Here is a 25481-nt window from a genome sequence, read left to right on the forward strand (position 1 = left end):
ATCCAATATTGTTGGAAAAAGTATGTGAACCTTTGCTTTCAGCAACTTTTTACACCAATTATACCCTTTTACACCAATAACTTCAACCACATGTTTCCAGTAACTGTTGATTAGTCCTGCACATCAGCTTGGAAGAATTTTAGGCAATTCCTCCTTACAAGATTGCTTCAATTCTGGGATGTTGGTGGGCTTATTTGCATGAACTACTTCTTCAGGTCCTTCCACAACATTATGGTCAGTACTCTTAACTCAGCCATTCCAAAACATGGATTTTCTTCTTTTTAAACCATTCTGTTGTTGATTTACTCGTCTTCCGGATCATTGTCTAGTTGTATTATCCAACTTCTATTAAAGTTCAGGTGATGGACTGCTACCCTGACATTCTCCTGTAAAATGGATTGATACAATTTTTAATTCATTGTTTCCTCAACGATTACAAGCTGTCCAGGCCCTGATGCAAAAAACCAAACCATGCTTCACAGTTGTGATGAGGTTTTGGTGTTGGTGTGCAGTGCCCTTTTTCCTCCAAACATAGCAGTGTGCATTTCTGCCAGAAAGTTCAACTTCTATCTCACTTGTCCACAGAACATTGTCCCAGAAGCATTGTAGAACATCCAGGTTGCAAACTTGAGACGTGCAGCCATGTTTTTTTTGGTGGTGTCCTTCTATGAACACCATTCAAGTTCAGTGCTTTTCTTATGGTGGACACATGAACAGAGACATTAGCAAGTTCTAGAGATATGTGCAGGTCTTCTTCACCTCTTTCAGCATTGTATGTTGTGCTCTTGGTGTGATCTTTGCAAGATGATCACTCCTAGGGAGAGTAGCCACAGTTCTAAATGTTCTCCATTTGTAAACAATTTCTCTTCTTGTGGACTAATGAACATCCAGGTCTTCAGAAATGTTTTTGTAGCCTTTTCTAGCTTCATGCATCTTCACAATTCTTCTTCTAAGGTCCTCCAAAAGTTGTTTTCGTTGAGATATGGTGCACATAAAGAGGTCTTTCTTGAGAAGAGCAGGCTCTGTCAGTCACCTCCAATCTCATCTCATTGATAGGAACACCTGACTCCAAATAGCTTTTATAGAAGGCATTATCCCAGATATTCACATACTTCTCACAACAAATATATATACCATTGGATATTTTTCTCAATAAATAAATGAAGTATAACATTTTTGTGTTATTATTTAATTGGATTCTCTTTATCTAGTTTTAGGAGTTACGTGAAGATGTGATCACATTTTAGGTCATATTTATGCCGAAACCGAGAAAATTCTACAGGGTTCACAAAATTTCTAGCACCAGTCTAAGCACCAGGTAAGTAAGGAATCAGAAGAGCCAATGGGCATCTGAGAGAACAAGTTAGAGCTGCAATGAAATAATAGGGGAAATGGAATTGTTCTATAGCCAGCAGCATGGACTTGATCACCCAAATGGCTGCCTTGTGTGTAAAAGTCAAATCTTTATGTTTCAGACTGTTTTCTTGTATCTTTCATTCTTTACAAAAGTAACTCAGTAACAATCTGGTATCTCATTTATTTTAACTCCACCACACAGCTAACCCTTCAATTTTTTATTAATCCGTGTTCCTTCAAGATCCCCTTTGAATTTATGGTTAACCATTTTTTCTGCTATTTGTCCTATTAACATCCACTGTGGTGTTCTCAATAAAAAGGTTGATCAGTTATGTTATGCATTTGTGGACTTATAATTATGGTCAAGGCATGACATAAGTTCAAGACAATGGTCACTACTCATTAAAAAAACTTCTCCCTCAAATAAAACAAAAACCACACCCTTATTGTTCAGCTACTTTTGACAGCAAACAAAGCCGTGTAAACCAGGAATATACTGGATTTAAAAATTTCCAAATCTGCAGTAAGTGAAATGACATGAAAAACAATCTTATACACTACCAGAACCAGAAATAAGTCAAACATAAAAATGTAGCCCCACCCCCGCCGTAGGACAAAACTGATGACACAGAAAAATTGAAAATTATGGTTCAGCGTAAAAAGAAACAAGAAAACTTTAGAACAAGGGATTGTACATCTAAAATTAAACACAAGGCAGCAAACCAGATCTATGCACAGAGATTACCTAATTCACTTGGGCTCCACATGGTGCTCACCATTATTGAAGATAGCAAAGACCAAGGAAGGCATACAGGCACAGTAATTAAAACTAATTAAAATTATTTGCTTGCAACACAAATAGAATAGCCTGTTTTCACCATCTAATTTTTATATAAAGCTCAGTCTGAGGAGGGGGGGAAAAAAAAGAGATTAAATGCTTTTACTGTCTCTTCCTGCAATTGGGTAGATTGATGTTAGTCACACCCTAGATTCATACATGAATAATGATCACAGGATTCACAGAACTGTACTTTACCCAGGAATCAATGGAGCTAATGGGAATGGGAAGAAAACTGGTAGAACAGAGAGACCATGATTGTGTTCAAGTTGAAATCAACTCAAACAGAACAAAATTAATAACATTAACTCTGCAGTGCCATTTAGCTTGATTTTAATTACCATTTGCTGGACAAAACCGAAAAAAAATAGTAGAGTATGTTGCTAACTGGAATTATTCAGAAACATACAGTACGATTTTGGAACTGCAATTATACTTAATGAGCTTGGCTCAGCAAGCAAGGGAGATTCCTCACTGAAGTTTATTGTCTTGCATTTCTTCTCAAAAACTCAAACTGGACCACACCATTATTCATTCAATATTTTAAATTATACTGTATTCTATAGTATTACAACATTAACAAACTTGGACCCCCAAGACATGCAATAAATTCTATACTAATAATGTGATGGACAGAAAATTGCTATTTTAACAAAGATCAGATGAAGGGACAATCTCCATCGAATCAGATTTTGCCACAATATTTATTGAGCAATTTGCGATGGGTGATAAATGCTAACCACACTGGCAACACTCATCCCAAATAATGAATTTATTTTAAAAATATCCATTAAAAGGGGGAAATTGGATAAATGTTTGGTCGGGGATGAGATTTAATTTGATCAAGCAACAGCAGCCATAGATGAAAACTTATTCTGATTTGTGAATGACTAAATAGGGTAATGACCACTATGATCACGAAAGAAAATGGTGGCTTATGAGAAATAAACTGCAAATACAGACTAGGTAACAAGAAAACCCAAGGCACGAAATAATTTATAGAGCATCAGTGTATTCTATTTAAAAAGTAATTTGTGGAAAAAAACTCACTTAAAATTCAAATTAGGATGTACAACATTGGATGAAGGATAGATTTGGAAACTGGCATATTATATCCACAATGAAAAAGTTGCAATGCCATTAAAAATGGCAAAACAAGCTTGGTGGTAATAAAAACTAAATATTGCTGGAACCATTCAGTAGGTCAGACAGAATTTGTAGAAAGAAATGGAACCAGCATTTTATATCTGACAAATGGTCTTCTACCTTAAACACAGACTAATTCACTTTTCATTCAGGTCTGGCAGCATAAATGCTTTCAACATTTTCTGCTTCATTTCAGAATTCCAGTGCTACAATTTTACTTAAATTCCATTTACTACATCAGTATTAGTTTACAAGAAATCTTTTCTAATTTGGAAGTTTTTGTTTTAATTTTGCAGCATGGAACCCTTAGCAAATTTTTAAGTAAAACTATATGAGGAATTAAGCAACTATACTTTCATGTCAAAACAAACGTGGATGGAAATTAGTGCAAGCATCTGAATTATGTACAAAACCGATAATAAGCATGCATTTGCTGGTGAGTACACCAGGAAATACCTACAGATAAACAGATCAATGTACTGCATAAATCTATTTTGTAGATTTCACTGCCTACTTTTAACACAAATACCTTTTAGGTCTAAGTAGACTACTCTTCAAACATTCTGACAATAAAATGAAGTTGTTGCCCTTTCTATTTTATGATTTTCCGTTAGTTTTCCAATAGAATGTAAAGAATGTCAGTATTAGAGTTCTCCATGTCAATTACTCAGCTCTCAAGATGCTCCATGTATAGGATGCAGAAAGCAAAGTCCTCCTGTTTTACTTTTCAATAAGCTATTACCTCTGTCTCACTAACCAATTATTTTGCGAATAATTCAAAACTTTCAAGTTGTTACAGGTCTCGAATAAAAGTAGCATACTGTAGCATTTTAGCCATGTTATATGAGAGGTTTCCTATCCAAATTAAAATAAAATTTAAGTGGGAAGACTTTAGAATATACACCGCCACCATCATTTTATTAGTTTTGAAGCAGCTTTATGTTTGAGATTCTGTGATTCAGACTTGAAACTAAAATCTAAAAGAATTGTATTAATATTCAATTGAGAAACTGGTTAAATTCAAACATAACCAAACATAAACTGGTAAAACCAAGACTGATTTTGCAAAAACCATTCAAAAGTAAAGTACAAGGTACAAGTCCAATGCATTACCTCCATGCAGTTATTAGCTTGGAAAACCAGAGGCACTAAATAAGCTATTGGGAAATCTATACAACTACATGCAAAATGTGTTGATGACTGCATTAGCTCTATCTTTCATTAATAAGAATAGTTAGTTACACACAAATGAAGTAACTATTACAACCAAGAAATCAGTTTCCTGAGAATTAACCCTTTTCAATGGAACTGGATGAAGTAATTGCCAGTGGTGATGGCCAATGGGGTGTGGGAGTGAGGTGGTAGTTGATGCCAAACAGAAACAAGAAATATTCCTTTGATAACAAATTTCATTCCATAATGAACTACTGAACTTGCCACTATCTTTCCTCCACAATCTCACGAGAAGCTTCAGAAAGAACTGCAGAGACACCAATGTTCTAAGTTCAAGGTCTCCAACATTCACATCCCTTTAAAGTTAGTGTAAGAACATTTATTTAACAATAATTTTTAAACGGTAAACGTTTAAGTATCTGACAAAGAAGCTCTATAAAACTGGTTAGATCACACTTGGATTATTGTTTTCAGTACGTTTGCCTCATTATAATGGGAATGACATGGAAGCTTTAGAAGAGAAGCAGTGGAGATTTACCAGGATGCTGCCTGAATCACAGCATGTCTTAGGCAGAAAGGTTGACCAAGCCAGGGCTTTTTTTCTTTGGAGCAGAGGATGAGAGGTGACGTGATAGAAAGATGGTAACAGACATAGAAAGGATGGACAGCAGCGAGTTTCTTCCAGGACAGAAAAGGTTAAAGTGAAAGGGCATAATACAAACGTATTAAGGGAATGGAGGAAAGAATAGGGGGATGTCAGAGGTAGATTTTTTTTTACAAAATGGTGGTAGAGGCTGACGTATTGGGGCATTTAAGAGACTTTTAGATAGGCACATGGATGAAAGAAAAATGGAGGGTTATGTGTGAGGGAAGGGTTAGATTGCTTAGTAGGTTAAAAGGCAAAAGAGAACTGTTCTACCCTTTATCTAAACAATGCTTGTTAACTTTCTGAAACTTGCAGAGAGTCATTAAGTAACAGTTAACTAATTTAAATGCCTTTAACAACAAAACTACTGGGGTTTTAAAATAAAAGGTCTATGAGGAATATTTCCTCAGCAGATTTAGAACCACTCATTTAAAAACTATCAAGAATATCCTTAACTTGTCAGAACTTTGTAACAAAGTTGCTGGTTCACTTATGTTTGCTACAAAGTTCAAAACACATTATGACAGAATACACCTTCCATCAGGTGTTACTTGCTCGAATTCACATAGTATTGGTAATTTCTTGAAAGCTTTACCAGTGTATTACAAGGCAAAGGAAAAGTTTTTTATTTTTAAATTAGGACATCTATTGGTGAATGGTGAGAAAGCAGAAAACATACTTTCAGTATCTCCAGTTTTTTTAAAATTAACATCAACCAAGCAGACACATTTAGTGTAGTACCAGAGGAAATAAATATCCAATCTTAACCCTCTCAACCATCAAGACAAAATGATAAATCTAAAAGGTAAGGTCAAATAGCACCTGTTTTAAGAGCTTACACACTTAAATGGAAAATTGCACTTAGCAAAGAACCAACAGAAGCAGAAAGGAAATGGTTTATAGGAAGAAAACTATAATATAGGAGGACCCTTCCTGACTGCAGAGCATCCCTAAGAGGATTCAACAAAGTAATTTTGATGTGCAAAGATTGTTATAAGAAATGAACTCTGGAAGCCAATTTTTACATGACAAGTTCCAATAAACATTAAAGCATCTGCTTTTACTAGTGTTGGTTGAAAGTCAGAATATTAACCATGACACCAAATTATTAAACCAATTCTTTCATTGCATATAGCCTACAATGCAATGTTGCAATCACCTATCAGAAAGGAAATTTACCAGACAATGCAAATACAAAAAAACACAGAATATTTAATTGTTCTAATAATCCCATAACTGGGTACTTGAAATATATTGTACTACTATACTCAATCCAAAAAGTATTAGATGCACCTCAAGACAGGTCATTTAAAAATTTTGACTTTATTTGTATAATAGAAGAGCCGAGAAAAAGAAATCTGTACATTAAAGTGCATTGAAGTACAGCTCAGAGTACATTTAAATTCCTAAATACTTTTCCCCCCAAATATCTATTGTTGTCTGGATTAAAGGCTATTACAGGAATTATAAATACACTTAAAATAACACAGCCAAGTAGTTATCTTACATGCAACAAATCCCACAACTGCCATTTTAAGAAAATCATTCCATATAACAAATTGATTTAATGTACATAATTAAAGGCAGCAAAACTCGTTCAAGCAAAATTTCAGATATCTGATAACTGAAGCATGTAAATGAAAAATTCAATAAAATTGTATTTTTATTATTTTAAATATTCTAAGATTGGACCAAGTACTTACAAGAGTAGGTACAGTATAGTGAGTGAGTTTTACTAAGAGAAAATTATATGGCATGTTAACTTTATGAACATTACAGAAGTTGAAGAAATACAGAATAAACTATGTAGCAGCTAAGTGATACCAAGTTTAACAAACATCAAAGAGATTTCAAGAGAATCCTAAGTGGGCATTGGACATCTTGTCAGTGGAGAAGAAAACTAATTCAGCAATCACTGCAGACCATTTACTATGAAACTGATTAAGAAACAGTTGCTAAAAAGCTCCATAAGTGATCTATTTAAATTATTTTGCATTGCAATGAGGCTGCAACTTCTACATATACATTTTTCATTCAATTTGCCAATAAACTAGTTTCAGTAAAATCATGGAATGCAAGATCCATTTTATTTCACCAGGCTGTCAATCCCTCATCTAAAACTGATATTAGAGCTACTGTCAAATCACTTGAGGAAATCTCTCATTTATGAAGTGTCACAAATTGCTTACTATCTGGAATTTAGTAAGCTTATAGTAGCATTCCAGTTGGCCAAGGATCACAGTAAAATGAAATGCAATTTCATTCACCTCAAAGCAACAGCACTACTGCTGCGAAGTGAATGATCAAAAATATAACTACATAAAAGATGGATTCAATGTATCAAATTAATAAAAACAAAAAGTACAAAGGGGAAAAAAATCAACCATAGGCACGCACATAGGTGCTTAAAGGAACTACATACTCAAGTGTCAAAACCTGACATGGGCTTTGCCAAAATTGCCCTTAAATCCCTCCAGCATTTTGTGTATGCTGCTCAATGTGCAACTCATTTACTCCAAGTTCAATTTTAACTATATTGAAAACAATGCAAGATGCAACAAGCAGAAGCATTACTTCCAAATAAATTAAGTAAAATATGATTGTGGTATTATTTTCTGATTAAAGTATGGATACAACATACTATATAACTTGCTTGCCAAAACTTTATACAAATGAAATAGAATCATTTCATGCCAGAGCACAAAGTTATGTACTGTCAACACAGGAAAATAAACTCTTGTACATCATTAAGAAAGTTAATTTTTCCAAATTGAAGTTTTGTTTCTATTCTTACTTGGACACAAGAAATCTAGCAAAGCTTGCTGCATATTTCCCCAAAGTCAAAACATTCCTTCTTAAGGTCTCTCATTCGTTTCACAACAAATGAAAATTCAACTAAAAACAGCCTTATAATATACTGAACAACATATCCTCTAATCAATAGTGTTTAATCTGTTGAAAACTTTTAAACAATATCCCAGAAATTCTTTTTTACAGTACTACACAAAATCTTGCCATTTAAAAAATTACTCACTGAACGTCATGAGGCAAACTACTACACTGCGTCAACATGGTGTAACTCATTTTATTTACACAATACTCAGATCATGCAAAGTTATAAACTACACATTTTAAAGAGATGAACCTGTAACTACATACCCAGCAAACGAACCACATACATAATCTATTAAACATACATACCTAGTTAACTAATTTAAAAATGAAAGGCCTTTATACCTCCATATCATGATCTTCCATTAATACTAAAAATCTTAAGACTACCACTGTTATTTGTATGTAGGCTTCATAAGAAACGAATAAAGACATTTGTAACCCTTTAAGAGAGATAGAGAAAACTAATAAAACTGTAGCCTATGAAGGGAAAATGAGACTTCTCCATCCTCCGTAACAATAACCTGGACAATCACAGATCCTTTCCAGCCAGAGAAAAAGCATAGTCCAAGAGAATTACCAGAGTATTCTTTATAAATTAACTCTTTACCCTCCTCCAAAATGTGCAATAAGATACATTTAACAAAATGCTTAAATAAAAATGGCATTTGCGAACTACAGCCCTGGGGGAAAAATTTTATAACGCACGTACATAAAACTGACAAACTATTCAAGAAGGGTTTACACGGTACCTGTGCCATCGCTGGCCGGGGGAGCTGGGGAGGAGATTTTAGGCCGCTTGGCTGAAGGCGGTCCGTCCAGGAGATTCTCTGCCATTTCTTCCCCAGTTTAAAAATTACACGTTTCAACTTTTTTTCCCTTCCTCAAACGTAGAGGGAGAAAAAAAAGAAACAAACCCTCGCTAACTGATCGGTTGACTTGGGTTCTCGCTCAGCTTTCTTTCGCTCAAACAATTTCTATTCCTTATCGTTGAAGTCTGAGAGAGAGAGCGAGCGAGCGAGCCTAAGGCCTACGGCCAGGCCCAGGCTTTCTAGGTCGATCGTCCATGGGCACCAAGAGCCAGCAGAGAGAAAAAATAAGGACGGAAAGGGGGTGAAAATAATCAAAGAAAATGAAAGATCAAGTACAACGGTGTCTCCGGCGAAAACCTCATCATAAAGCACCTCACAGCCGTCTTTCCTTCCACATTCCCGACACCCGTAAAAAAAACCCTGTCAGAAAAAAAACCTTTAAAAAAATTCCCCCTCTCGATCCAATAAAGAGAGAACGATTCATCCACCGTCTCTCAAGAGTAAGCCTCCGCTCTTCACGGGGGTAAAAAAAAAACAGGAACCGTTGTTAAATCAAACGAAATGTTTCGGCATTTTTTCTTTCCCTAACATTTAAATTTTTTTTAAAATAACGGACGGTAGAGTCGGCAAAAAAAAAAGATGAGGCGTTTTTACAGTACTACTTTTTTTCCTCCCTGCTGTTCAATTCGTATTGCTGATTATATATTTTGTTAGTTTTCTTTTGTTCCCCCCCACCCCCCTCCCCGCCTTTTTCCTTTTCTTCCTCGTCCTTTTTTTCACCCCCTGCCCTCAATCCACACAAGCCGAGCGAAGGATCTCTGCTCTCCCTCTATCGCTCGCTTCTCTCTGTCTCCGTCTCCTCTCCTCCAAACAAAATGGCGGCTTGTTGTTCTCTCGGCGAGCGCAGCGCAGCGACGTAAAAAAAGAGGACCGCCGCTCGGCCCGACTCGGCTGCGGCTGGCGGAAACGGCCGAACCCGCCGTCTCACGTGACCGCCGCAGCTGCCTCCCATTCGCCGGCGGGCGCCGCATTACGTCATTTAACTCCACCGTCCCCAGGCTGGAGCCGTCCTGCAACAGGAGAAGGGGGCGGGGGAGGGGGAGGTGGAGGGGGGGTGATTTTGATTAAATGGGTGCGCGGACCATTGCAAAAAAAAATTAAAACCCAGTTTGTTTTGTAGGACGTATAATAAACGGTTCGAAAACATTATTTGTGTTTTGTTTTAATCTGTTTTATGGATTTGCACTGTAAATATTTTCACTAAGGGAACTACATTTTTCCCCCCACATAGCAGTGCACTTCTTGTCTATATTTTTATCTGTATAAATCAGCCAATTGAATTACACCTCTAAAATAAATTTATTGGGCTATGATTGTCCCTTCCCCCCCAATAAAACGGTGGCTAGAGGACCCTTTATGATGGAAGCAAATAATTTTTAAATAGGAATTGTATATACTGTATCTCAATTTACAACAGAGCAAATAAAACTACTACAATATTATGTTTCGAGTACACTTTTATTTCATTTTAAGTACACAAAGCAATGGAAACAGAACTAAAATGACCCTGTCAAATGAATTTTTACATTGATCATGGATTAAATGTTTGAGGAAACGACATGAAACATCACTCAAGGTGAGCCAAGTTATCCATGAATAGACTACAGAAACAAGAGATTTTTCTTGTTTAGTTGATCTCAGTTAAGAGAATCAAAGATTAATTAGCCTTTGTTTGGAAATAGATGGTTTAAAACAGCAGCTTAGTTTCCAGTCTTAATTGTTGACCAGCAAACTCTGCTGGAAATGTACTTTTTTATTATGTGGGCAGCAGCTGCAGGTTCCACTGAGACGACAAGTCTGCTGATGTCAAGCTCACAGGTGAGCAATGGTCACAGCGTACAGTAGTAGGTGGAACAGTCAGCTGGCTTGGAAACCATACCTTTAGGGCCGTGTCTGGATCTAGTGAGGAAAGGATTTAAAAACAACATTAATCTTAAGTACTCACCTTGGACAACAACTATTACAATAAATGAAAGATATTAATAGAAGTGAGGATAGTGAGAGTAACAATAAATAGAAGTGTGGCTGTAATTACATCTATTTGTATATAAAAAAAGTGTTATAATTACCAACAAGGGCCCAAATGTAACAGCAAATATATAATCATGCCCTATCCAGAACAGAAATAGTATAGTTTAAAGCAAACTATTGTCAGGAGCAGCAGAGTATGAAAAAGATTCTAGTTGAGAACATTAACATCACCATCTTGTCTTCAGTATAAACCAGTGATAAATAACAGATAACCCAAAATCAACCGGGCTATTGTTATTATCCATCAAACACTTTTGTTTTCAATGAGGATAGAAGGGACTTAGCAAGTTTCACCAGACATTACTCGAAAACCAATTCTAAATAATTTGACCTGGTATCTTCAGAGAACATAATAAATTCAAGATGAATCATCTAATCTTATGTTAAAATTGCAACCTTTTGTCATTTCAAATAATTGGAGCGCATGTGAATGTGGTTTAAAGATCAATTTAACAACTTCCAGCATCCAAAGGAGTTTTTAATAGAAATTAAAAACAGAATTGTATTAAGATTCCACTTTTCTGTTTGATCAACTTAAATAAAACTGGTGATTCTGTAAATTTAAGTTTGTGGCAAGTCCACAATGCCAATTTTAAAGTAGAATGATCAAATCTACTCTCTCAATGGTATCTAATTCGCTTAAAACTGGGCTGAAAAATAATGTGTACACACTGAGGCACTAAAAAAAAGCTGGCAAAGAACTTAGTATGAATTGCAATAACTTTAATCTAAAATGATTATATCCAAGATTCATCAATGTACTACAACACTAGTTAGTACTGAGCTAGTGAACATTCAAAGCGCAACTCAAATGCATAAACTTCTGGTTTGCTGAGGTGAGAGTGCTTCTTTAGGGAGAAGAGAAACTGTCACTAATCCTTTTCCTGATTGTTATCCAGTAATTCTGCACTAAAAATCTCGTCATTGAGACGCATATATGTCAGGATCAGCACTGATGCACTTAAAGGTGCAGCAATTTGCCAAGTGTGTCACACAGAAAGAATAGTTGTTTGGATAAGGTTCCATCTGAATGCAGAACTTGATACCATCTTGAACCATCACTTCTTTGGAAACAAAAGGGGAGAATGATATCCTTTCCTAATCACAACCTGCTAATTGACCAAGGTAGTTGTGTGCAGTTGCAATATGTGCAGAAAGCTGAGCAGAACAAATTTTTATTTTGCTTTAGAAAGCACAGACTTTTTTTTTGAAAAGCCCTTGCAAAATTAAGAGCCAATGCTTCAAAGCTACAGGGCCTTCAACTACAAAAGGCACCAATGCATTTTTTCTTGAACTGGACCATCAGGTATGGATAGGGAAAGCGGGAAACTATTAATTTTTTAAATTAAAATTAAAATTAAAACTCAAATCAACTTAATAGAAATGCTCAACTTGTTAAGCAACTTCTGTGGAGAGAGAAGCAAAATTGAAACTTCAGAACAAACATTCATCAGAAGAAGAAAATGCTGGAAGGGTTAAGAGGTGTCAAACTAAAGTTTTTAAGTAGTTCTTAAAATAGCATTTTTTTTAAACAAAGCACATAAGTAGCTAATTATGCAATGTCCCTGTGGAAAGTAACTGTGTTAAGAACCATCCACAAGATGTGGTGAAACCACTCACTAAGGCTTCCCTGACAGCTGAAATTAAAAGCAGCATCTACCACTAAGAAGGCACTTAGGAATGCTATCATTTGGAAGTTTCAAGGTGCACATTGACAAATGGTCAGCAGTTCCAGTGAGAATCTAAAGTGCTGAAGAGTGGGTGGTAGCCCTGTTGCAGACTTCCAAAGGCTGCACTATAGTGTGGTCGAATGGAGCACGCTGGATGCCAGGCACCAACACATCTGATCTCATGCCACATTCGCAGACTTACTACCAAGCTCTCCATAACACAGAGCTGCGGGGCTGTAGAAATTTTGTATCTGTCCCCCTCCCCCTAGTTTTACAAGAGATATAGCTGCTGCATTTAGCGTGGTCCCAGTCTTCTCAAATGGAATTGTAACCTTCACTCTAAAGGTAAGCACCTTTTTCCATTAGCTTTATTTTTATTGATTTCATTAATTTGCATGTTCCATGCAATTTTACTTGTTATAAATGTTTTAAACAGTTTTAATTATTTAAACGTTTTTCAGTTCAGTGTCTGATGATCCAAAACATTTAGAAATAGTGGACGGCAGGAACTAGGCGTCTGTGGTGGGGCGATTGTTCCATTGCCTGTGGACTAATTATTGTTTACCCGCTGTTTCTGATCACAGAGCAACACAGGCACATAAATGTAAACGAGAACATTCAGCGAAAGGCAAATGAGAGTTGTGAGCCAGAGGCAGTGCTATGTAGCCCAAGACCTTTCTTTTAATACATTGCTTTCTCCTCATTATCCCCCACATTAAAATCCTACAACAATCCACCTAACTGCATTGTGGAGCATCTTTACCAGAGGACTACAGCGATTCAGGAAGATGGCTGACCATTATTCTTTCAAGGATAATGGCAACAAAAGTTGGCCTTGAAAGTGATGCCATTTCCCAAAAACAAACTAAAATATAACTTCTGCCTCAGAGTCTGAAGGCTGTGGGTCCAAGTTCCAATCCAAATGCTGAAGCAGCAAATCAGCAAAGCACAGGAGAATGTCACTGTGGTAGTTGCCATCCCTTAGATAGGTCACTTAAAACAAAAAATTCAACTGCAAAACCACGTGCAGGTACTTTGATGTCAAAGCTCACATCACCAAAACCGGTAGTTTGCATACTTAAAATACAAGCAGAAAATGCTGCAAGTATTTGGTTCAAGCATAATTTGAGAGGACAAAAAGAAAAGCATAGTATACCTTTCAGGTCCAAGACTTTTAAACAACCTGAGATTTCCAGCATTCATGGTATCTGACATACAAAAGTGGATTCTGGTCAATTGGGCCATCGGTTAATTAGGGCAGCCAACTTATTTGGGTCAACTCTTAAAGAACAAAAATAAATTGAGAAAATAGCCCTTAGTGATTCCCTTTATTAATTTGGGACACTGAGCCGCTTAATTGGGACAGGAAACTGTTGCCAAACAGTTTCTGACCAGCATCAATCGCATGCACCTTTGTGGCAGTTAGACACTACATCACGCTTACAGCAAACAGTTTTAAAATGGCATCAGTAGTGTGTGCTCGTGTTATATCCACTTGGGCCGATAGACATTGATTAAAAAAAAAGTACAGGCAGCATAGTTCGTCACTGATAGTTGTCGATGAATAAGCTGGAAAACAGAACTGTTTTGCTCACTGCGGTTTCAAGCATTCAGGCTTGGAGACGCCAGAAAGGGCTGGGAGTGAAATGAACGATTTCACTACTTCAGCAAGTTAGGGACTATGAAGAATTTGAAGACATTGACAATCATCTTGAATGTTACAATGAAAATGAAGATCATCCATGATCTGCACTAGGATCTGCGCTGATTTTGTTCAATTAAAGTCAAAAGAACACGGCAGCACACACTGGTTGAATTCCTCTGTTGATAACTATTAGGAACAAATGCAGTTCTATAGTACTTTAATAGTATTGGTAGTGTTCTAATTTGTTCTGTATTTCATTTAAATACATAATTTGTTACTTTGTTAAACTGTAGTTTGTCCTTTTTTAAAAACAAAGTACCTATTTAACTATTTCCATGAAACTTCGGTTAATTGGGATAGCTGCTTAATTGGGCCAAAATGTACAAGTTCCATGTGTCTCAATTAACTGAAATCCAATGTATTTGATAATGTGCTGTGCACAAATTGGCTGCCACATGTCCTGTATTTGAGAGGAAGCTACTCATACGATGAAGGAAGACCTGAACACGGCCAAGACGGAGGACCTTCATTGCTGCCCTAATTGCCAGCAGGTATAATGGGCAATAACAATGGTTTGTATAACAGCAGTAACTTCACTTCAAAACTTTTTTTTGGCTAGAAACAAGAGATGTCCTGATGTCACAATTACCAATGTTTCTATATCATAATCTAAATTTTATCAAAAGCAAGCATAAAAGCTGAAATAATCGTCTTTTCAGTCTTGTCAAACAATGATTTCCTGCTCTAGTTGCACAAGATGTCAACTTTCAGTAAGGTATGGGAATAATCAGTTAAAGTTGAACAGTGCTCTTCAGAAAGGATCAGTAGAAAGCTCCATGTTCTCTCGTAATCCTGTCCAGGACTTTCCCCATCATCAGTCAACAGTATTAGAAAGGCAAGGTCCAGCTCCCTTTCAGGTTTTCCAGGTAGCTGCCCAATCTTCTATCCCTCCTCAGAGCTGCTATGAGATAGAACAAGCACATGATAAACAACAGGAACAGGAATAGGTCATCAGGCTCCTCAAACCTGCCATTTAATATGATCAGAGTTGATCCATGCTGGCCTCAACTCTTCAACTGTGTCAGATCTCCAATTTCCCACTTTCAAAAATTTACCTATCTTCACCTTGAATATTCCTAATGATACAGTGGTTTGTAAGATATAACTTCCACAACGTTTGCACGTACCAACTTCCTTGTAATCAAAATAAATTTGACATGTAGTCTCTATTTGTTCACAACTGAAATTACATACTGTATATGCCCATTTAAACTGCTTTAACAATGTTCATCATCATCATGTGCCAGGTGTATGACGTGGGTGACCATGGTCTTTGACCACGATTGTTCTAGGAAAATTTTTCGATACAAGTGGTTTGTCATTGTCTTCTTCTAGGCAGTGTCTTTACAAGACGGGCGACTCCAGCCATTATCAATACTCTTCAGAGATTGTCTGCCTGGCGTCAGTGGTCGCATAACCAGGTCTTGTGATATGTACCAGCTGCTCATATGACATGTGAACCTATGGCTCCACATGACCTTGTCAAACAAACCTTCCACATCACCTGAATGTAGTGGTAATGACCTGGAGCAGCAGGACCCCACAGCAACCTTCTCTTCCTTTATACCAGTCCCCTACTTGTTATTTCATGCACTTCAATTCGTTGAGACCCTAAAAGCACCTTCACTACTAATTCTGAGGATCCCCTGTTGCTTCTGATGATGAACACCACCGGAATTTTCCAGCCTGGGCATTGGTAAAATTACGCTGTTTTTCAATAAATTTAAATTCCTCAGTGTTATTATTTCAGAGGACGTGCTCTGGGCTCAGCACGCAAGTACAATTGCGAAGAGAGCCCAGCAGCACCTCTACTTCTTTAGGAGTTTGTGAAGATTTGGCATAACATCTAAAACTTTGACAAACTTCTATAGATGAGATGTGGAGATTATATTGACTGGCTGCATACAGACTTCAACTACAGCACAGAGTCTTGTCATCTTCAGAAGTTTTCTGATGACTCTGCCATAGTTGGATGCATCAGCAAGGGAGATGAGGCTGAGTACAGGGCTATGGTAGGAAACTTTGTCACATGGTGTGAGCAGAATTATCTGCAGCTTAATGTGAAAAAGACTAAGGAGCTGTTGGTGGACCTGAGGAGAGCTAAGGTACCGGTGACCTCTGTTTCCATCCAGGGGGTCAGTGTGGACATGGTGGAGGATTACAAATACCTGGGGATACGAATTGACAATAAACTGGACTGGTCAAAGAACACTGAGGCTGTCTACAAGAAGGGTCAGAGCCGTCTCTATTTCCTGAGGTGACTGAGGTCCTTTAACATCTGCTGGACGATGCTGAGGATGTTCTACGAGTCTGTGGTGGTCAGTGCTATCATGTTTGCTGTTGTGTGCTGGGGCAGCAGGCTGAGGGTAGCAGACACCAATAGAATCAGCAAACTCATTCGTAAGGCCAGTGAAGTTGTGGGGATGGAACTGGACTCTCTGACGGCGGTGTCTGAAAAGAGGATGCTGTCCAAGTTGCATGCCATCTTGGTCAATGTCTCCCATCCACTACGTAATGTACTGGGCGGGCACAGGAGTACATTCAGCCAGAGACTCATTCCACCGAGATGCAACACAGAGCGTTATAGGAAGTCATTCCTGCCTGTGGCCAAAGAACTTTACAACTCCTCCCTTGGAGGGTCAGACACCCTGAGCCAATAGGCTGGTCCTGGACTTATTTCCTGGCATAATTTACATATTACTATTTAACTATTTATGGTTTTATCACTATTTAATTATTTATGGTGCAACTGCAGCGAAAACCAATTTCCCCCGGGATCAATAAAGTATGACTATGATTATGATATAGAAACACCAATGCCCTTGAACAGAAGGTCCTACAAAAAGTAGTGGATATGACCAAGTTTATTTCGGGTAATGTCCTTCCCACCACCGGACGCTCTATACCATACGTTACAGTGAAGCAGGACCTGCTCACTTCTCACTGCTGCTATCAGGAAGGAGGTACAGAAGCCTCAAGACTCACACCACCAGGTTCAGGAACAGTTATTACCTCTTAGCCATCAGGCTCTTGAACCAGAGGGGATAGCTTCACTTCATCATTGAAATATTCCACACAACCTATGGACTCGCGTTCAAGGACTCATCTCATGTTCTCGATAATTATTGCTTATTTATTCATTATTATTTCTTTCTTTCTCTATTTGCATAGTTTGTTGTCTTTTGAACACTGTTTGAATGCTAAAGTTGGTGCAGCCTTTCAATGATTCTATTATGGACTTATTGAGTATGCCCACAAGTAAACAAATCTCGGGGTTGTATATGGTGACATATACGTACTTTGATAATAAATTTACTTTGAACTTTGAAGTGATTCCCAAAGACAACACTTCAAGCACGTTTCAAAAAAAAATGTTCATGGTTCTACCCTGTCTAAACTCTATGGACTGTGATCTTCAATCCCTCCTGTCTTGTACCAGCCATTGGCAGCTGTGTTAACGGCTGCCTATCCTAGAAGCTCTGGAATTCCTTCCCAGAAACTTTCATTCCTTTGTACCCTTAAGCGCACAACATGTGACCTCTGGTGCCTTGTTCTTGGGCAGCCCTTTGCCAAATTCTGGCTGATAACACTTGCCAGAAGGTCTTCGGGATGTTTGCTACGTGAAAGCTCTCATATTAGTGAAAATCCATTATTGTGTTTGGGTAGTGATGGAGGAACAAACAGATTTGAAGCCATTCCTTTAAAATTTCTCCAAAATCATGCATCCAGTCCACAGTCCAGTCAAGAACCAATAAAGTGAGATTTAGAAAACTCACCCCATCTCAGTCTTTTTCAGCAATTTGTGGATTTGGCTAAAATTCCTCAAAAAAATGAGAAAACTATTGAAAATGCTTTCAGCACATTGCAAAAGCAATACAGAAGATTTTTTTGATAATTACAGCCAAAAAGCACCAAGGTTTCTACTAAGGCAATCAACAAGCATAGCAATATTATTAAGAAATGCACTTCCCTTGTGAGGAACACTGACCAACTCCCTGCTTCGGGCCTTACCTCATATTTATTTACTGATTTTAGTGATGACTTAGACATCAGTGTCAAAGTCGGCATTAGCCATAAGACCAGCCATTCATCATCTTGTGAAAATACCAGTAGATTACTGATGCATGCTATTGGCCTGCAAGTCTCCATTTTATCAATCTCTTCTCGGCTTGCTCTCAATGTCTCTTTATCGAGAGGCCGGGACTGTGCAGCAAATATATTAAAATCAGCAACACCCCGGAAGAAATAAATACAGGGAACAATAGTTTGAGAAGAAGCCTTACAAGAGCATGACCAGAGTTGCACTGCAGGTGCTAAGGACAATGAGGATCAAGTTTTCGGTACTGTAGAAACTAAAGGATAAGGACAGTTTGTTCTTGGCTGGGCTTCAGATCACTGTGTGTTTTGCATGACAGAGCGATGGCCCATTGTGGCCTATTGAAGAACTTCTAGCGGATTGCAAAAGATTGAGTGAAGCAGCCAAATCAGTCTGTAGGTCACTAACTTTGCACAGTGACACAATCTGCAGAACATGCTTGCTGTTATATTCAAGAGATTGTGTTAAAGGAATGAATGAAAAAAAAATCTCTGCAACCATGGAACCAACTTCATTCCAAACTACTCAACAATTATAACAAATTGCCTGTTCAATTGTTATTGAACTGATTTACGATAGCCTCTGGTGATGTACTACAGGGTGATGAATCTGTGGAATTCATTGCCACAGACGGCTGTGGAGGCCAAGTCTTTAAGTATATTTAAAGCAGAGGTTGATAGGCTCTCGATTAGTAAGAGTGGCAAAGGTTACAGGGAGAAAGCAGGTGAATGGGGTTGAGGGGGGATAATAAATCATCTATGATGAAATGGCAAAGGAGACTCGATGGACTGAATGGCCTAATTCTCCCTCCATGTGTAATGGTCTCATATAGTTCCCAAGTCAAGGATGGCAATTAGCAATCTAGCATTTTACAAGCGTATTTTGTTCCTGCAACATAGCTCTTAACTCAGCTTTTATTGAGTGTTGGTTTATGCAAAAGTGAAATACTATGCATTTTATTTTAAATTTATTGAGTACATCAAGTGTAAGCAGAGCTTTTTACAAGTTAACATGCCAATCCATTCTGATTGTGACTTTTACCTTATCTGGCTCCTATGTAAGAGATCTGCTCTCAACTTTCGCAGAGAGAGATGAACTGAAACAAACTGAAGTGCAGACTGTAAAGCTGTAATTGAGACAAAAGTATGAAAACTGAAATAGTGGTGGAAGAATTCAGAAGCAGGATTTTGAACTACTGATCTTGTGCAATGGCATTTAATCAAGATGATTAATTGGTTGTATATTGTTTCTGGTGTTCAGTTTTTTGGGTAAGGTTGGGGGAATAAAAAGATGAGGCTGTCCAAATAACGGATGGAGGATTGGAGGATTCTGGAAAGTAAATCCTTCGTAAATTAGTTTCCATGCGTAGCTTAATGATTAAAGATGATGACTGCGCATTCTACAAATCTCTTTGGACCATTGATAACTTGCTTCTGCTCTAGTTTTGTGGATTCTGATCCGGCAGATGGAGACAATGTTGGGAACACAGGCTGATGGGAAAAAGGTTCCTAACAGGATGGATGATTTGAGAGTCGGGATGCTCCTTCTGCCACTTACATGGCTTCTGTGAGCTTTTGGTGCACAGACTCTAGGTTCTCAGCACTATCATGAACGGTGCTTCTTCACTCTGGGTGATTATGGGCCAGGGATTTCCAAGAGCCAGAGTGTGTCAGTTTCAGGATCCTAAGTGTTGGGCATGTGAGTAACTTGGCCTGCCTGACAAAACTGGGGCCTCAGTGCTGGGGATGTTGGCTTGGGAGATGGCATTCCTATTGGTTTGCTTATCCTTTTAGTGAGTTCAGAAGACTTGGTAGGTTAAATGGCCTAATTCTGCTCCCATGTCTTATGGTCTTATGACAGCTACCTTTCCAGTGCAGTGACAAATGCTGTAAGGACTGGAGGACACAAGCTTAAATTATTCAAGGACTGGAAAGGATTGGCAGGTCTCAGAAACATTGCGGGGGGGGGGGGCAGATTCAGCAGAGGTTTGCTCCAGTCAGCTTGGTCCCTGGATTCCATTTAACCTGATCAAAAGCAGCACATCGTTAAAATGTGGGGTTGGCCAGGGACCCCTTCTGCCAGATTTTCATCTCTCCAAACAAGAGAAAATCTGCAGATGCTGGAAATCCGAGCAACACACACATAAAAAACTGGAGGAACTCAGCAGACCAGGCAGCATCTATGAGGAAAAAAAAGGCCGAAACCCTTCAGCAGGACGGGAGAAAAAAAGCTGAGGAGTAGATTTAAGAGGTCGGGAGAGGGGAAGGAGAACCACCAGGTGATAGGTGAAACCTGGAGAGAGGGAGGGATGAAGTAAAAAGCTGGGAAATTTATTGGTGAGATGAAGTGAGAGGGAAAAGGGGGTGGGAAATGAAGAATGGCAGGGGTGGGGTGGGGTGGCATTACCGGAAGTTTGAGAAATCGATGTTCCTGCCATCAGGTTGGAGGCTACCCAAATGGAATATAAGGTGTTGTTCCTCCAACCTGAGTGTGGCCTCATCACGACAGTGGAGGAGGCCATGGATGGACATATCAGAATGGGAATCGGCATTTTAAATGGGTGGTCACTGGGAAATCCCACTTGTTCTGGAGGACAGAGTGTAGATGCTCAGTGAAGCAGTCTCCCAATCTATGTTGGGTCTCACTGAGATACAGGAAGCCACACCGGGAGCACTGAACACAGTAAATGATCCCAACAGACTCACAGGTGAAGTGCTGCCTCACCTGGAAGGACAGTTTAGGGCCCTGGATGGTGGTGAGGGAGGAGGTGTAGGGGCAGGTGTAGCACTTACTCTGGTTGCAAGGGTAAGTGCCGGGGGGGAGATCAGTGGGGAGGGACGAATGGAGGAATCTCTCCAGTGCATTTTGTGCTATAATTCTTTTCATTAAAATGATTAAAATATTCAGAGAATTTTTTCTGAAGATTTTACATTAATTATGTATTTCTATCAGTTAACTAGAGTAACAACTGTATTGCCCATTAGAGATATGTAGATGGAAATGTGAGTCACTGTACAAAGTACAGTGTTGGTATTCTGCTGAAAATTTCCCATTACTCTTAGCCCATGTGAATTAAAGGGGCCTTTTTCTAAAAAAGGAAGAGGAAGTGGTTCTTTAGCCCACTGAGTCGCTGTCAATCACCAGCCATCTATTTACACTAATCCTACATTAACCCTATTCTTTATTCTTGCCATATTCCCGTCCACATCTCCAGATTCTACCACTCACCTCACACTAGGGACAATTTACGGTGGCCATTTAACCTGCCAAGTGGCAGACCTTTGGGATGGGGAAGGGAGCCAGAGCATCTGGAGGAAACTCACACAGTCATGGGGGGAAAAGAAATGCAGACAGTGCCCGAGGTCAGCATTGAACCCAGTTCTCTGGCACTGAGAGGAACCGGGCAGTACCTCCTGTGCTGCCCATTTACTCAAGAAAACTAAGCAATAAATTACTGTTAACTTCACATTCTATTTGTTGCACATAATTAAGCTTTACATATTGGAGAATAAATAAAAATTCAAAAGATCCGAAGAGAACAATTCCAAAGTTTAAAAACCTCTACTCCAGATGGATTGATGGGTCTTTACCCTAGAGCAGAACAGACATAGAAGTCTATTAAAGGGCAGTATTGTCTCTCCATCAACGAGTGAGTCCAATTTAACAGTCTGGGAAAAGCGAGGGAAAAGCATATGCAGTCCTGTTTTTAAAAAAAACAGGAAGTTCCCAGTAGCCCTCTACTGACTAACACAGCTGGATTTATGTGGCATCCTCCACATTAGACAACTTGTGTTGCACAATTACTTACTTTTGAAATGCAATGCAAACAAAAGAAAATATGGATGGCTTTTCTCACCCTACCTTTGGTGCAGCTACAAGTGGCCCATTTGCTGACCCAGCTGAAATCCGGAAACTGCAAAAAGGTAGAAATTACTTTAATATTATTCTTGTTTTCCACATTTTTGTTGTAACAGAAGTACCAGTAATGATAGTTACTGGTGCTGTCATGTTACTCTGTGGCAACATTGGGCAATGCAATATCTATTGTATATAAGTGTAATATATCGAGAGCTTATTTTTTAAATGTTTATAGAACTGGATTAGGTACATACAGAAATAGAACTGAGATTATAAGAAATGTATAAAATTTAAATTGAAAGTGGGACATATTGGCACAGAGAACAGTTTAACATGGTTCGGACCCTCTATCAAAAACAAGTAACTGCAACACTCAACATCTTTTTTTCTTTCAGAATTCCATTTCCTTGAATTTAGAAGATCAAGGGATTATCTAATTGAGGTACTTTAAGTATTTGAAAGGATGCACTTGTTTGCTTTCAATCAAACCGATCAATTTCTTTAAAAACCTATTTGCATATGAACTTGGGTTTGCATCAAAATGGAACCTGATAACTTTTTGTAAGATAGGGCTATTTAAGAATTATTGAACAAAGTGGAGTAAAGGTGTAAAATCAGATATATTTGTAAGATGAAACAGGCTAGAGGGGTTGAATGGCTTGCCCTTGTTCATATTTTTCATTGATCAAGCAGTTTGTATTAAACCCTCACTAATTCCACTCTAAAGTGGTTTAAGTCAATTGGCCCTGAAACCATAAGTAGATGAAACATGAGGATTACACAACAGGTAAAACAAATACTGAGCAGTTATCTAATTATCAGAATAATCCAAAATCAATAATTCCAAAACATTAAGTACTTTCCCTAAATGTTTACAGTGTTTCTGGAAAACCTCTCCATACACATTATCTGTGCCATCGACAGGCATCACATGGAGTCTTTGGAATAAACAGCTTGCCGCTCTAGCGCACAGACACAAACGGCAGAAGGAACAAGAGTTTCATCATGTCAGGCGGAGTGAGGGTTGTGCCAAAAAGAGAGGCTTTGATAAGGGCCTAAGTTATTAAAATAAGGACAGATGGATGAAGGGGTTTTAAGACAGGATCCCAAAAAGGAATCCCAAAACTGTTCAGTTTTCATATTTTCCTCAGAATGTGGAAGGCCATTTAACTCAGTGAATCGATACCATCTGTCGGAGTAATCCCATCTCACTTATTTGTCTGTAATCCACTCTCTCGCATGCCCATCAACTCCGGTACTATCCACCTACACTAGGCAATTTAGAATTGGGATGTGAGCAACCAGAGCACCTTGAGGAGTCCGCCCATGCTGTCACAGGGAATGCATGCAAACTCCACACAGACAGCATGGCATTGGAGATCAGGATCTAGTCCAGGCCAACAGAGTTTTCAGGAAAATTTCAGAGGAGTCAGGAATGAGATTGAAGATTGAAGGTGAGGATCTGAAGTTGAATGTACTAGGAACAAAGTTGGATACGAATCCAGTCAAGTTGCCCAACTCAGCATGTTGGACATGCCCAAGATAAGGATGAAGAGGAGGAAGTCAGTGTGGATGAGTTGCAAATGAATTGTATTAACTGGAAACTTTTTGATTGGGTGGACAATGCACAATTGAAGAATCCCATTCAACAGAATTATTACAGTTCTAGTTAATACTGGAGTTCTTGAAAACAGCTAGAGAGGTTAATCACCAGGTTATTACAGTATCAGTGTGTCGCAATCTGTTGGGGCTAATGAGAAAATGAGTAAATGGAGAATATAATGGTCAGCTATCAGAAAGTTACAACCCTTAAACCAATAAAGTGACATGGTGATGCCACAAACCGGGAAAAGCAGGTTGAGCACATTTAGTTTCATCAAATGAACACAGAATGCCATTTTAAATTTACTAAATAGGCACCATTGTTCAGACTGCTTGTTGACTTGTACATTTGATTTCCAACCACCACGACAATGGCACATTACTCTTTGGAGAGCATTTTGACTGAAAGCATCACCGTTGGGTAAGGATGCTCCGATGCACAGGATCATAAGAGGCTTTGGAGGGCTGGAGACTCAGTCAGCTTCATCATGGGAACAAGCTTCCTCACCACTGAGCCCATTTTCAAAAAGTGGAGGTCTCAAGTGGTGGCATTCATCGTTGGGGACGTGCCCTTTTCTCATTAGCATTATCAGAGAGGAGGCACAGGAGCCCGAAGACCCACATTCAACATTTCAGGAACAGCTTCTTCCCTTCCGCCATCAAACCTCTGGCCCATGAATCCATGAGCACCAGCTCTTTCACACCATTTACTTTTTTCATATATTGTAACTTATTGTAATTTGTTATGCCTGGACTGTACTGCCCCCCCACAAAACAAAAAAATTTATGGCCAATGTCAGTGACAATAAAGCTCATTTTGGATAACATGATTGTGAAGGCAGTATTAAAAAGATACCATCATTACTTTAGGGTCTCAGTGAATAAAAATTCACCTTGTAGGGACAATATTTGTTGAACAACAGTTTGTACCTTACCAAGTGCAATAGATTCAGATGCAAAAATCTGTGGGTAGTGGAAGCCTGAAATAGCAAGTTGAAATACTCAGCACCTGGGGAGAGAGAAGAACAGTTAACTTCCAAAGTTCAAAGTAAATTTATTATCAAAGTACATATACATCACCATTATACAACCCCGAGATTCACTTTCTTGTGGGCATACTCAATAAATCCAATAACCAGAATAGAACCACGAAAGAAGCTGCAGAAGATCGTGAACACGGTGCAGCACATCACACAAACCAATCTTCCGTCCGTGGTCTCACTTTACACTGCACGCTGTTAGAGCAGTGCTGACAGGATAATCAAGGACATAACCCACCCAGCCAACAGACTTTTCATCTCTCTTCCCTCCGGGAGAACATAGAACATAGAATAGTACAGCACAGTACAGGCCCTTCGGCCCTCAATGTTGTGCCGACCCTCAAACCCTGCCTCCCATGTAACCCCCCCACCTTAAATTCCTCCATATACCTGTCTAGTAGTCTCTTAAACTTCACTAGTGTAGCTGCCTCCACCACTGACTCAGGCAGTGCATTCCACGCACTAACCACTCTCTGAGTAAAAAAACTTTCCTCTAATATCCCCCTTGAACTTCCCACCCCTTACCTTAAAGCCATGTCCTCCTGTATTGAGCAAT

General features: G+C 38.7%; 2 protein-coding genes across 3 annotated transcripts in view; both read right to left on the reverse strand.

The window, feature by feature from the left end:
• Positions 1 to 9761, reverse strand: part of LOC134354026 (histone acetyltransferase p300-like) — a 93415-nt gene extending 83654 nt beyond the window's left edge. The window contains exon 1 of the mRNA XM_063062698.1: positions 8804 to 9761. Coding sequence (XP_062918768.1) covers positions 8804 to 8888 — 85 coding nt within the window. The 5' untranslated portion in view covers positions 8889 to 9761. The remainder of the gene's footprint in view (positions 1 to 8803) is intronic.
• A 623-nt stretch (positions 9762 to 10384) lies between these two features.
• Positions 10385 to 25481, reverse strand: part of l3mbtl2 (L3MBTL histone methyl-lysine binding protein 2) — a 169989-nt gene continuing 154892 nt past the window's right edge. The window contains exons 21-23 of one of the 2 annotated variants that reach the window (XM_063062699.1): positions 24821 to 24894; positions 22287 to 22338; positions 10385 to 10822 (exon numbers count right to left, since the gene is read on the reverse strand). The gene's annotated coding sequence lies outside the window, so the exon portion shown is untranslated. Of the gene's footprint in view, positions 10823 to 19138; positions 19552 to 22286; positions 22339 to 24820; positions 24895 to 25481 lie in introns of those variants that run through there. The other variant, XM_063062700.1, reaches the window with a different exon arrangement.

Source organism: Mobula hypostoma, chromosome 11 (genome assembly GCF_963921235.1).
Source record: "Mobula hypostoma chromosome 11, sMobHyp1.1, whole genome shotgun sequence".
Classification (NCBI taxonomy): Eukaryota; Metazoa; Chordata; class Chondrichthyes; order Myliobatiformes; family Myliobatidae; genus Mobula; species Mobula hypostoma.